Raw genomic sequence first — 15010 nt, 5'->3', positions numbered from 1 at the left:
AATCCTGGTCCTTCGCCTGGATACAAATTCTTAAAAAAATTATATAGACTGATCTTTCTGGTTATTGTTCTGAATCGATAGTCGAGTTGATAGTTCTCATTTTTTGCTACCACATGGCGAGAATAGCCAAAATTCATGAAAAAGTGACATTCCTTGTTTTTCCCCTGTACTCTTCATATGAGAATGTCGTTAGTACATTGTACAATATTATATATATATATTATATTATATTATATATAATAAGTATATATAACTTTTATAATTCTAATCTCTGAGATTGGATAAAAGCAAAATCTTACTAACCGTCGAAGTGAGAAAGATTCTAACGCTAGCCTAGAGATTTAGAAAAATAATCCATAGTCGAAAAAAAGATGGAGGAAATGATGAAAAAGATGAGTGAAAAATTAGATTGTATGGATAATAGAGGCATAAGAATAGAACAAAAACTAAATGAAGTGCAAAATGATTTACAGCTCATGAAACTGGAAATCGCAGAATTAAAAGCTGAAAATATAGCATTAAAATCAGAAAATAAAGTACACGAAAAAAGAATAGAAGATCTAGAAAGAGAGGTAAGAAAGAAAAATATTATAGTATACGGTATAACAGAGAAAGAAGGTGAACAAGAAAATGATATGATAAAAAGTATACAAAATATGGCAATTAAAATCCAAGTTCCACTAAATGAACACACAGAGATAATAGACATAAAACGCGTTGGTATACAAAGAGATCCCCTAAGACAGTTACCGAGACCTATACTACTGGAACTTAAAAGCGGTTCCAAAAGAACTGAAATATTGAACCAATCGAAAAGACTAAAAGGAACAGACATTTACCTAAGTGAAGATTATTCCAAGGAGATACAAGACCAGAGAAAAATATTGAAACAACACTTAAAGGAAGCAAGAGAAAGGGGTCAGAAGGCATCGCTAAATTATAATAAGCTAAAAATAAACGACAAAACATATACTGTGGAAAGCTTAGGATACAAGAGGACACAAAGCGAAATGATGAATACTAAAACACCTCAAGGAAAACCCAGAGGAAGAACATATACGGAAAGATCACCAGGAGATGACGAAAATGAATCAGAAAATATGGCGAAAATAACCAAGACTGCACATAATTCCGGCACAAAGCCAAAAAACTGAGATTGTATGTAAAAGTAGCACATAGTAAAGAACAAACGACTAGTATCACTAAAACATACCGGCAAACGAATATGGAAAATGCATTTATGGAATGTAAAGAGACTGTAAAGAAAATGAATGAAAAGCTGAAAACGAAACTAGCACGGAAAAAGAACAACGAATCAAACATAAGAAAAAGAGATAGAAAAAGAAAAACCAAGAAGAAAAATAGAGTAAAAGTAGGAACCTGAAACGTTCAAACATTATTGAGACCAGGAAAAATGGAAGAGGTAGCAAGAAAAATGCAAAGATACAGAATAGACATACTAGCACTACAAGAAGTACGATGGAAGGGAGAAGGAAATATCAAAAAGAAAAACTACACAATATATTACTCGGGAGAAAACAAGCAAGGAAAAAACGGTACAGCATTCATGGTTAACAGTAAGATTAGGGACAAAGTTATAGAATTTAAAGCGATAAATGGACGAATGTCGTATATAAAAGTAGAAAACAAACAAGCCAATATGACAATCATAAACATATATGCACCAACAGAAAATGCACCAGAAAATGATAAAATTGAATTGTATGAACAACTGGAAGAATTATATGAAAGATTACCCAGAAATGATATAGTACTAATGGTTGGTGACTTCAATGCAAAAGTAGGCAAAGAAAACCAGTATAAGGAAGTAGCAGGGAAAGAAACTATTCATGACGAGACAAACGATAACGGAAGAAAATTATGCCAACTAGCAGCAATAACAAACAGTTACATTATAAGTACAAACTTCATGCACAGAAGAGAGCATAAAGTAACATGGTTGATACCTGGCACAACAGATGGCAATCAGATAGATCACATACTAATATCCAAAAAATGGAAAGCAATAATGCACGATGTCAGATCATATAGAGGAGCAAACGCGGACACAGACCATTTTCTAGTAATAGGAGAAATCAAAATGAAGATAATTAAAGCAGAGAGAACAAGACAAAACAAAAGAAGATGGAATCTTGAGAAGTTAAAAGTACAGGAACTAAGAGAACAATATGAGAAAACCCTAAAGGAAAACCTAACACAAGCAAATAACACAGAGGACATATGGAAAAATATAAAAGAATCCATTTTGAATTCAGCTGAAGAGGTGCTAGGACAGAGGGAAATAAAAACAAGGAAAGAGTGGTTTGATGCAGAATGCGAAAACAAAATCAAACAGAAAAACCAAGCAAGAGATAAATGGATATCAACTAAAGAAGTGCATCATCGAAACGAATATAAAGAAAAAAAGAAAGCAGCCGATAATTGTTGCAAGAACAAAAAAAAACTGTGGATCGAAGAGCTGTTAAAGGAACTAGAAATGAATAGTAAAGACAGCGCCAAACTATTTGGATACCTAAAAGCTCAACAAAGAAAAGGCAGACCAGTAGTTAAAATTGACAATAGATCATGGGAAACACACTTCACAGAACTATATAGATGCAAAGAAAGCCCGGAAGAGGAGGTAGGCGCAATGGAAGACATTAGAGATAATGAAATAGGGATGCCAACACATGATGAATATTTAGCCATCATTCAAAAAATGAAACAGAAAAGAACACCAGGCCCAGATGAAATTCCCAATGAGCTAATTAAAAACGGAGGGGAAAAGTTATTAACAAGCATCTATAACCTAATAGTTAGAATATGGGAAGCAGAAGAAATGCCCGAGGATTGGAAAGAAGGCAGAATTATACCAATATTTAAGAAAGGAGAAGTAACAAACTGTAACAATTATAGAGCAATATCTCTACTGAGTACAACATATAAAATTCTAACAGCCCTCATCAAACAAAAACTTAATCAATTCACAGAGAAAAAAATTGGGTACTACCAGCAAGGATTCAGAGAAGGCAGATCCACTACAGATGCGATCCACATAGTTACACAAACAATCGAAAAATGCCACGAACACAACATAGAACTCCACATCCTCTTCGTAGACTTCAGACAAGCCTTTGACTGTATTGGAAGAAATAAATTATTTATTGAAATGAAAAATCAAGATATACCAGCAAAATTAATCAGATTAACAAAAATGACCATGGATGGAGCTCGAGCCAAAGTAACAACAGAAGAAGGTAGCACAAAATCAATTGCAATAGAAACAGGAGTGCGACAAGGCGACTCCCTGTCAACCGCATTATTCAACATAGCAGTAGAAGGAACAGTCAAGGCCAGCAAAATTAAAGGAACTATAGCCCACTCCTCAACACAAATAGTTGCATATGCAGATGATTTAGTTCTTATGGGAAGAGACAAGGAAAGATTAAAAGAAGCAGTAACAATCCTGGCAAAAGAAGCACGGAAAAGAGGTCTAGAAATTAACGAAGGAAAAACAAAATATCTACTCTGCTCTAGAAGAGAAGATAACAGGATGAGAGAAATCAAAATAGAAAACTACACTTTTGAAAGAGTCCAACAATTTAAATATTTGGGAGTAATAGTGAATGGCCAAAACAAGAGAAGTGAAGAAGTAACGGAACGAATACTAACAGGCAACAAAACATACTGGAGATATCATAGGCTTATGAAGGACAAGAACTTATCCAGAAATATAAAACTGAAAATATACAGAGTTGCAATCAGACCAGTAGTTACGTACGCAGCTGAGACAATGTGCCTCACGGAAAAAGATGAAGAAAAATTGAGAATATTCGAAAGGAAAATCCTCAGACGCATTATGGGCCCGATAAGAATGGACAACGGAGAAATGAGAAGAAGAATGAACCATGAACTAAGAGACATAATGAAGGGAGAAGATATAGTTACATTTATTAAATCAAAGAGGCTGAGATGGCTGGGACACATAGAAAGAAGGAAAAACGACCGACTGATTAAGAAGATCACCAAATGGAAACCGGCAACTGAAAGACCAAGAGGAAGACCCAGAGAGAGATGGGAGGACCAGGTCATGAGAGATATCAAAATTCTGGAAGTGAGAAACTGGAGGAAACTATGCACGTATCGAAATGAGTGGAAGAAAATAGTAACGAAAGCCAAGTCATACAACAAACTTTGACAACATACAAGTGGAATGCGGAGTGATTCACCGCAATAAGCGAATCTGAGAGCTCTAAGTAAGAGCGGCAAACATTCCACCTGGAATGAAAAGCCTTGATGATGATGATATATAACTTTTAGTTATTTATATAAATATTATATAATTTATCTAAACTAACCTATAAGTAACTAAAATTTATATACTTAAGTATATGTACCTTCTACTATTTAAGTAATATTGAGTTACCATTTAAATATTTTGAAGCACCGCAAACAAAAAAAAAGAGATTATGTATGTTCCTAGTCCTAGTCCTTTTATTAGGGTCGATTTCTCATACCTGCCTTAATCTATGGTTCAGTTGAACCAGGTTCACCGGTGAACCTCGGTTTTGTTTGGAATGCGTTTCTCATTGTGAGTGCACGTTCTACAGCTTTCTGGAAATGCCAATAGATGGCAAAAGGTAAAAGAACTATCGCCATTTTGTACGACCATTTTTATGCTGTTTTTGAATAAAGTTAAATTTAAGTATTTATTAGTCAAATAGTAATTTTAATAATTATAAATAAATGTTATAAAAACAAACATAATGTTATCGTTTATCGTTAGGCTAAGTATAATAAAATAGGATATATTTATATTATGACAGCGTTTCGTGTTAATACAACGCATGCGTTATCCGTGAAATCATCTGAACTGGGTTCTGAAATCTTTGAACGGCAGAATTCCAGCGTTCAAGCATCGTTCAAGTTTAAACTGCCATCGGTTTAACGTGAATTGAGAAAGACGATTTTAACTTTAAACTGACGTTCACTAAAAGTTCAGGTTAAACTGGAGTTGAGCTCGATATGAGAAATTGGCCTCTAGTACTTTATCGTTCGCCTTCATCCTTATCAGTGCATAATTAGACACAAATAATGTGTTTTCGTTTTCATTATTTCAATTATGAAAACGTACATTTTTGTTTCGTTAATACGGTATGCGGCAAAATAAACATTACTGAAATTCGTATGCCTCAAATTTGTATGTGTCATGTGCCGAAATGTATTGAGTGGTTTCTGAACGTTCTTATAACGTTTGTCAATATCATGTTAATGTTAGATACTTCAGGGTGGTTTTCAGTTTTGCAGAAAATTTTTTTATAATGGAGTACTATTTTCGGCCATACGGAAAAGGTCACGAAAATGGTCAAATCTTAAAATCAACAGTGGTTTCAGCAGGACAAGATAACCTGTCTCACTGCCAGAGAGTCTCTTCGAATACTGTGCGATCATTTTTGGAACCTCCACTCACCAGAACTAACGCCACCAGATGCGTACATATGGGGAAAGCTGAAGGGGTCGCCGTCTGCCATTTCGAAATTGAGGACTAAAATTAAAGATTTTTTTCGTGCCAGAGGCAGTGGCGGATCTAGAAATTTGCCTTGGGAGGGGAAATTTGCTTTAGGGGGGAACTTCCAATGAAAAACCAACCAAAAGACATACAAAAGTTAAACTCGGATTACATAAAAGACATAAATTATAACTTATAGGCATTTAGTTCCCTTAATTTTCCTAACTAGCGTGTTTATTGGGTTGAATTTGTCTTTCTGTGGTTTCGGTTTCATGTGAGCTAATATATTTATATGTTTGAACAATTTTTTTCTTTAATTTTGGACCTTGTTAGGGTGGACATTTCCTCATTTTTCCTCCCCGTAGATCCGCCACTGGCCAGAGGGCATCTTTAACATCTGTTTTATCGGGAACGTGCGTCGTCGTGGATTATGTTTGCAAGGCTATATAATGTATTATAGATATATAAATAATCATAAACATTTCAAAATTCATTTAAGTACTGTTTATTTTGCCGCATTCTGTACAATTAGGTAATTTTTAAACTTTTTTACCATACAATTAAAACCATTTTAAGAAATTAATTCGTCCAATACTAACTACACACAAAAACTTTATTAATTATTCTAAAAATAACGCAGTTAATAATCTATAAAGCTAACATTATTATATAATATTTTTAAGATATTTTAAAAGTACTTATAAGTATGTGTTAAGAATATACTCAAATATACTTTTAAAGAATATTCGATAAATGTATATTCTAAGAATAAACTTTTACGAATATTCCGAGATAGTACGTACACGAATGTGCTCAGTATATTCGGTACGGGAATATTCTTTGAAGTATATGCAAAGAACGTGAAATTTAGAATGTTTTTTAAGGTATATGTACTACGCATATACTAAAAAGATTATATTCCGACGAATGTTGGTAGTATATGCTTTGAACATGATGCGAACATCATTGTTATGTAGGAAGAGTGCGGATTGGGAAAGCTAGATCCGCCTAGAACCGTATGGGGGCCTTTTTCAAGAGCCACAAACCCGCTCTTGGTATAAAAGTAAGAATGCTGCAATGCTACGTCCTCTCTGTCCTCTTTTATGCAGTTGAATCGTGGAACTTAAACGAATATTTGTGCAGAAAATTGGCAGCATTTGAGATGTGGCTATATCGGAGAATTCTTAAAATCGCATGGACTGGCCGGGTCACAAATGAAGAGGTCCCCAGAAGAATTAAGAAGAACCGAGAGGTACTGACCACCATCAAATCTCGAAAGTTAGAAAACTTTGGACACATAATGCGAAATGAATCCAGATATGCCCTCCTACAAGCCATCCTTCAAAGAAAAATATTTGGAAAGCGAGGTCCGGGAAGAAGAAGAACATCCTGGTTAAAGAACTTGAAAACCTGGTTCAACACAACATCTATGCAGTTTTTCCGCGCTGTTGCAGATAAAATAAAGATTGCCATGATGATCGCCAACATTCGTCACGGATATGCACATTATGAGAAAGAAGAATCAATTCTTGACAACCAGATATCGGAAATATGCTTTTTTTACTACAAAAATCCGCTTACGTCACTCGAGATTTCTGACGTCAGAACCCCACATGTTTGCCAAAACATTAGAATAATAAATAAGCCGCTACTAATTCTGAATGAAGCAAACAAAATATTTATATTTATTTTATGCTGTTATGACTCAATTCAGTGGTCGTTTGCCAAAAGCAAATATGTCCATTTTTGGTACTTTTCAGGAGAGCAAGTTCAAATTTCCACGACGGCCATAAAATTACAGTTTTTTCTTATATGTCAACTCACATAAATAGCTGTAAAAACATTAAACTCAAAACCAAAAATGATATTTCTAAAGCTGTAATTTTATGGACATCGTGGACATTTGAATTTGCTCCTCTGAAAAATATGGAAAGTGGACATATCAGCTTTTGGTAAACGGCCACTCAATTATAAGTTTACTTTATAATACATACAATAATTATTTTTATTATTTGATTTCAGTACTGCAAAATGTGTGGTACAAACTCCTTACCAGAATGGACGCAAATCGTAAGTACCTATATTGTCCTACAGTCTTTCGAATGCGTCTTTTTAGGCATATGTATCATCAAAATAAATAATTTTGATTTCTTGATTATTTTTCGAAAAATTCAATATTATTATTCGATAATAAATATAAATTCGATAACAAATGCAATATTCGAGTTATTTGCAATATTTTGTGAAAAAATGCCTCAATTACTGATTTTAGGGATTGTATTTTTAAAAAACTGAATAAATTGTAATTCTACAAAAAACTCTATAATCTTTAGAGCTTCAAGTAGGGACAAATACGAATATTTTGACAAGGATAAAAGGCTTTAGAAAATAAATCCAAATAATCACTAATTAAGACATGTTTTCAACAAAAAGTTGCGAATAATTAGAAAAGGAAGCATTTTTCGAGAAAAAAATACCAAGTGAGAAAAAGTGTTTTTTTTCGATGAGATACGTCTAAAAAATTGATTCCGAAGTGATTAGGTAAAATTGTTTTTTTTTTATGTTATTTATTAATAACAATTTATTACCCACTTGCAAAAATTTAAAAATTTAAAAAAACACGGTCTTTAAACGTTTATTATTTTTGATATAGTGGTCATGTTGTGACTGGCTGATTGACATAGAGTCCATGTCATAAAAAAACTATTAAAATCTCCTCCTACTCCAAAATTCGCCACTATTTCAAGTATGATTCTAGTCAAATACATGTTAATTCTTACTATAGGTATATAGGTACCTACATTAGGAAATAACTTGTTTCCAAATGCAAGTTTTTGTCACTTTTATTTTTGTTAACAATTTTTGTAACATTTAAATAATTTTAGAAACGATTGCTTGAACAGACCTATAGATCCTCGATTAAAAGAAAAATATTCCATCTTGCACGTACCGTGCGTGAAGAGATCGTGGTCGATACCAATTTTTTCAAGCAAAACGAGTGTACATGGTACTAAAGGCAATGACAATTATGATAGACAAACTTATTTATACGACGATGGTAGCGAGATAGAATCTGCGTATTTAACTCAGAAAACAAATTTTAATAAAGGTAAGAAAAAATTAATACATATTTTACATTCTTTTGGATCTTCTTGTTGTTGATAGAAGACCAAGTTTGGTTTATTTTCATTTTATTTATCATTCTAAACTCTATTCCTCTGAGGCAGAACTCAACTCTCTAAATAATATAGCGCATTGTTCTCTTTTACTATTTGGCTGGTTGTCTAAGATCAAATTAAATAACTTGTACTACCAGTGTGAAACCGGCTCTTATACACCTTCTTCTCAAGGTGCCTATCCGTTCCGGATGTTGGCAATCATCATTGCTATCCTAACTTTGTTCGCAGTTATTCGGAATATAGCCCGGTTGTATACGTATTGAACCACTTTCTCAGGTTTTGAAGCCAAGATATCCTTCTTCCCCCTGGGTTTTCTTTCTCCAAATTCGTTACCCTGAAGAATGAGTAGCAGCAAGTCATATATCTGTTCATTTCTTATAATCTGGCCAAGATATTCTAATTTGCACTCTTTTGTTGTGTTAATAGTGTTAATAATCTCCCATTCCTTGCCCATTCTACGTAAGACATCAACATTAGCCATAGGATCCATCCATTAAATTCCTAAGATGCGCCTATATATCCATATATGGAAAATCTCGAGCTTTCCTAAAGAAGCTTCAGAAAGTGTCTAAGCCTCTTCTCCTTCTTCTACAGCGCTACAGCCCAAATTGAGCCTTGGCCTCCTTTAGTTTTTGCCTCCACCCTTGTTTGTCTGTGGCTGCTCTTTTCCATACACGGACTCCTAAAAGGGCTTGTGAATCGCTGTTTACTGTGTCTTCCCAGCGTTTTCTTGGCTTTCCAACCGGTCTCTTTCCATGCATTCTAGCATTCAGTGCTATTTTTGGTAGTCTATCTTCTCCCATTCTTATCACTTGCTCAAGATCTGCTTGGCTGTAAATATTTGATCCAGTGTCGATCTTCCCCGTCGGAAGCCCGTCGGATACTCTCCAATAATATTTTCTGCTAGTGGTTGGAGCCGCTGGTTTATAATATACGTGATGACTTTATATGATGTACATAGTAGAGAAATTCCACGGTAGTTCTTGCACTGGAGTTTGTCTCCTTTTTTATAGATCGGGCATAGTATACTTTTCTTCCAGTCGTCGAGTATTTTCTCTTCTTGCCATATGTCTTTGATGAGCGCGTGGATGTGACTTGCTAGGGGGTCGTCACCTACCTCATACAGTTCTGCTGGTAGTTCGTCAACTCCCGGGGCTTTATTGTTTTTCTGGACCTTAATAGCTTCGAGAACTTCCTCTATGGTTGGAGCTTCTACTCCATGTTCTACTTCATTCTGTTCTACGTAGTTCGTACCCATTTCATCTTCCATATCTACTTATGTTCCAAGTAAAGTCTGAAAATAATGCTTCCAGGTTTCTGTGACTTTCTGTTGGTCACTGATGATTTGCCCACTTTCATCTTTACATAGACTTGTTTAAAGTTTATACCCACTTTTTATCTTGTTTAGGTATTCGTAAGCCCCTCTAATTTCGTTGTTTTTGAAATTTTCTTGCATTTTTTCTATTTGTGCATTTTCATAGGCTTTTTTTTTATTTCTACATATCTTGTCTGCTTTCCGTCTTCCCACATAACAATTTCATGTTCTTAGTAGATTCATAGAACATACTTTTCAGAAAAAGTATATACTAAGAATATGCGTAATTACCATTGTGAATGTGCAGAGCACATATTGAGTATATACTACATTACAGTACTTAAACGTTCTATGTATATAATTAACTATTTTCTATGGGAAATAAGCCACAATTTTACTAAAAAAATGAATTTATTAACGTTTCGAAGCCCAAATCGGGTTTCGTTGTCAAAATACAAAATACTTCTAAAATAAACAAAAATGTTGTTGCTAAGTAAAAAAATTCTTCTAATAATTTATTTAATCTGACTCATTTATATTGTATTATAAAAATGTATATATAAGTTCTATGTATATACTTAGAATGTACTACCGCACTTCTTTTCAGTATATACTAAGAATATACTTTTTAGAACATTCCAAGGACGTGCTATAAACCTTCTATTTATATACTTAGAACGTACTACCGCACAACTTTTTAGTTTATACTAAGAACGTACTTTTTAGAATATTCCAAGGAAGTGCTATAAACCTTCTATTTATATACTTAGAACGTACTACTGCACATCTTTGTATTAGAAGAATGTATTTTTAAGGATATTCTAAGAAAGTGCTATCAAGTGCTATATTGCTCAGAAGTATGTTTTCAGCATCACCTAATCTCATCTTAGGTTCTACTGGTTCTACCAAATACCTATTACATTTAAATATTTTAATGGCAAATGAGAATGTAGTTGGTACCTACACATTCTGCAATATTACTTAAAAAGTAAGTACATGTATTTATAAATTTTAGTTATCTATATAAACTATTATATTATAATATTAGCTAAACTAAACTATGTATGAGTAACTAAAATTTATATACTTATATGTACTTACTTATATGTATGTATTAAATAATATTGAGTGTTACCAAAATAGATTATTACTAGTACTTTATTATCATTCGTCTTCATCCTTAACACTGCCACACTGCATAGGTACATATTCTCGATTTCATATTTTACCGTTGTTTCCTACCCTGATTCATTCAGGTAAGAAATGGTCAGAATAAAACAAGGCGGGGTTAGGGGGATATGTATTGTGGAAGTGGAATAACAACATCAATGCACCGGTGAGTGTTGCCAAACGGAGGGAAATTTCACTTTTTGCGGGAATTTTTAACATAAAAGGTGATAAAGGGAAAAGTTAACTCAAAAGGGAATTTTTGTTCCAGTCCAAATTATTAAATATTAAAAAAAATCAAAATATTTGAAAATAATTAAACATATCTTCTCAGATTTTGTAAACAGGAGGGAATTTTTTTATAAAAATGGGAATTTTTTAGGTTGACGGAAAAAGCTTACTCGATGGTTGGCAACACCAAAGCCTTTGGTTGTGGGTTTTGGCATGCTTTGGTTCTGGAATGGCCCGTATCACAGCCTGCCGTATTGAATTGAATGTACCTAAATTCAAATTCCAACGATGTAAAAATACTCGTGATAAACTCGAAATAGTAAAGTTATTTCAATTATGAAAACGAATTTTTAATAATAAATGTTAATGCAATTAATGTTTAAAAACTTTTTTACCATACAAAATTTTGAAATGAAATTCGTCCAATACTGCCTACATACATAAATTTTATTAATTATTCTAAAATATAACGAAGTTGATAATCTATAAGGCTAATATTATACTTCCTATACATACATATTATTTTTAAGATATTTTAAAGTATCTACTTATAAGTATGTGTTAAGAATGTACTTATAAGTATGTGCTAAGAATATTCGATAAAGGTATATTCTAAGAATAAACTTTTACGAATATTACGAGTTACTACGTACACTAATGTACTCAGTATATTCGGTACGAGAATATACAGGGTGTAACGAAAATACAGGTCATAAATTTAATCACATATTCTGGGACCAAAAATAGTTTGATTGAACCTAACTTACCTTAGTACAAATGTGCATAAAAAAAAGTTACAACCCTTTGAAGTTACAAAATGAAAATCGATTTTTTCCAATATATCGAAAACTATTAAAGATTTTTTATTGAAAATGGACATATGGCATTTTTACAACAGTAGCATCTTAAGAAAAAATTATAGTGAAATTTGGACACCCTACAAAAATTTTATGGGGGTTTAGTTCCTTTAAACCCCCCAAACTTTTGTGTACGTTCCAATTAAATTGTTATTGTAGTACCATTACTTAAACACAATATTTTTAAAACTTTTTTGGCTCTTAGTACTTTTTCGAAAATTCAGTTTTTATCGAGATATTTTGAATATTTGTCAAATCCACCACATATTTGTATATGGTTAAGTACGATTATGGAGACTTGGTAAAAATATGAAAATTTATGTATGATTTACATTTTTAGGTATATTTTGAACCGTATTAAAAAAGAAGCCATATCTCGATAAAAGTTGTCTTCTCGAAAAAATACAAAGAGGCAAAAAAGTTTTAAAAACATTTTGTTTAACTAATGGTATCGCAGTAATAGTTTAATTGGAGCGTACACAAACATTTGGGGGGTTTAAAGGAACAAAACCCCCATAAAATTTTTATGTAAACATATTAAAAAAGAAGCCGCAACTCGATAAAAACTGCCTTATCGAAAAAATACTAAGAGCCAAAAAAGTTTTAAAAATATTGAATTTAACTAATGGTACCACAATAATAATTTAATTAGAACGTACAGAAAAGTTTGGGGGGGGGTTTAAGGGAACAAAACGCCCATAAATTTTTTGTGGGGAGCACAAATTTCACTATAATTTTTCTTTAAGATGCTCCTGCCGTAAGAATGCCACATATTCATTTTCAATAAAAAATCTCTAATAGTTTTCGATATATTCGAAAAAATCGATTTTCATTTTGTAACTTCAAAGGGCTATAACTTTTTTTATGTGTATATTTGTACTAAGGTAAGTTAGTTTCATTCGAACTATTTTTGGTCCCAGAATATGTGATTTAATTTATGACCTGTATTTTTGTTACACCCTGTACTTTAAAGTATATGCAAAGAACATGAAATTTAGAATGTTCTTTAAGGTACATGCTATGCTTGTACTAAAAAGAATATACTCCGACGAATGTTGGTAGTATATGCTTAGAACATGATACGAACATCATTGTTATGTGAGTTGTGACTTCAAATGATGCTCGGCTTTCCCGTGTTCTTCTTGTTATGTATATTTTGTGTGCTTCATTTCTTTCCTCTATTGCTTGTCTGCACTCGTCATCAAACCATGCTTCTCTTGTGATTTCTGAAAAGAGACTTCTGCTTTACCGACACGGATTTTGTTTTCCTTATGCGTTCTTCTATTTCAGGAAAGTGGTCGATTGGCTCTTTATGTTGGTACCAAGGTACCTATGTAAATCGTGACTTCTGAAGAGAGACTTCATCTTTACCGACATGGATTTTGTTTTCCTTACGCGTTGTTCTATTTCAGTAGAGTGGTCCATTGGCTGTTTATGTTGGTACCAAGGTACCTATGTGAATCGTTACTTCTGAAAAGAGAGTTCATCTTTACCAACACGGATTTTTTATTCCTTATTCGTTGTTCCATTTCAGTAGAGTTGAGTAGAGTGGCACATTGGCTGTTTATGTTGGTACCAAGGTACCAGTTGCTGTTTACCCTGTCAATTGGTCAGTTTATCAAAAACCGTGTATTTAGTATTTGCACTTACTGACTACCAAGTACAGTCGAACCCACTTATTAGAATACCTGTTATAAGAATATCCCGGTTTAAGGAATGGAAATTTAAGGTCCCGAAACGTTTTTACCAGCCTCCAATGATCGGGTATTAGAATATTCCGGTTATAGGAATACTTTTGCTTGGCACGAAGGCTGTTCCAATAAGCGGGTTCGACTGTACTTTGTTTTTATTTCTCGTATTCAAATCCAGTTCAATTTCTCTATCTATATCTGATATGCGTGACATTATTGTTTGTAAATCATCCAAGATGTCCGCAAAAACTACTGCGTAGTTGGCCATCTAATATTGTTTAGACGTCCTCCGTTTACGAATACAGATTCCTGTAGTCCTGTGGTAATAATACCAAAAGTAACCGGCAAATGCAACTAACTGCTTTGTGGATACAGAGATAATGAAGCTTTCCCCACTTTTTCAAATTTAGAACTCGCGTCTCTTCATTATCTTGGGCTAGTGTAAGTATATATACCAAGGACTTTCACAGTTTTCACTGTATTCCTTTACTCAACCGTTCTTTCCAGTTCTTTCTGTTTTGCCAGTCCAGTTACTGCAGATTGCTTCGTCCACTTCATCTTTGAAAGATCTTCGGGTCTGCCTCTCTTCCTTCTTTCTGTCGGTCTCCACTCTCTTATTCTGTTTATCCAACGTTTTTTGTCTGCTCTTCTGACATGTCCGTACCAGGTTAATCTCTTCTGTTTTATGTAGTCTATTATATCTGGACTCATGGTTAACTACAACAAAACCAAAATCATGGTTATTAATCGCCAACAACAGTTTCCTGAAACCCAAACTATTGCGGGATGCGAGGTAGTCTCATCTATGATATATCTTGGAGCTCTAGTTAACAACACAGGCAGTTGTGAACCCGAACTTAGAAGACGCATTCAACTAACAAGAGCAGCAATGAGTGAACTAAACGGGGTCTGGCGTGATCGTCACATTACTATGACAAACAAAAAGAGACTCGTTTCAACTCTGGTCTTTTCCATATTTTACTATGCATGCGAGACATGGACAGTCAAAGAATCAGATAGACGACGTATAGACGCCTTTGAAATGTGGACAGTATATATAC

The 15010-nt window shown here is 33.7% G+C and overlaps 1 protein-coding gene across 3 annotated transcripts in view; it reads left to right on the top strand.

Annotated features, from left to right (window-relative positions):
- LOC114329361 (uncharacterized) overlaps positions 1-15010 on the top strand; it is a 75202-nt gene that overhangs the window by 21622 nt on the left and 38570 nt on the right. For all 3 annotated transcript variants that reach the window (XR_007697848.1, XM_028278426.2, XM_028278427.2), the window contains exons 7-8: positions 7532-7579; positions 8395-8618. Coding sequence is in view for 2 of the 3 variants with exons in the window: in XM_028278426.2 (XP_028134227.1) it covers positions 7532-7579; positions 8395-8618 (272 nt within the window). In the remaining variant the exon portion in view is untranslated. The remainder of the gene's footprint in view (positions 1-7531; positions 7580-8394; positions 8619-15010) is intronic.

Source organism: Diabrotica virgifera, chromosome 4 (genome assembly GCF_917563875.1).
Source record: "Diabrotica virgifera virgifera chromosome 4, PGI_DIABVI_V3a".
NCBI classification, from domain to species: domain Eukaryota; kingdom Metazoa; phylum Arthropoda; class Insecta; order Coleoptera; family Chrysomelidae; genus Diabrotica; species Diabrotica virgifera.
Note: the sequence above shows the minus strand (reverse complement) of the source record. Positions and strands in the feature narration are given on the sequence as shown.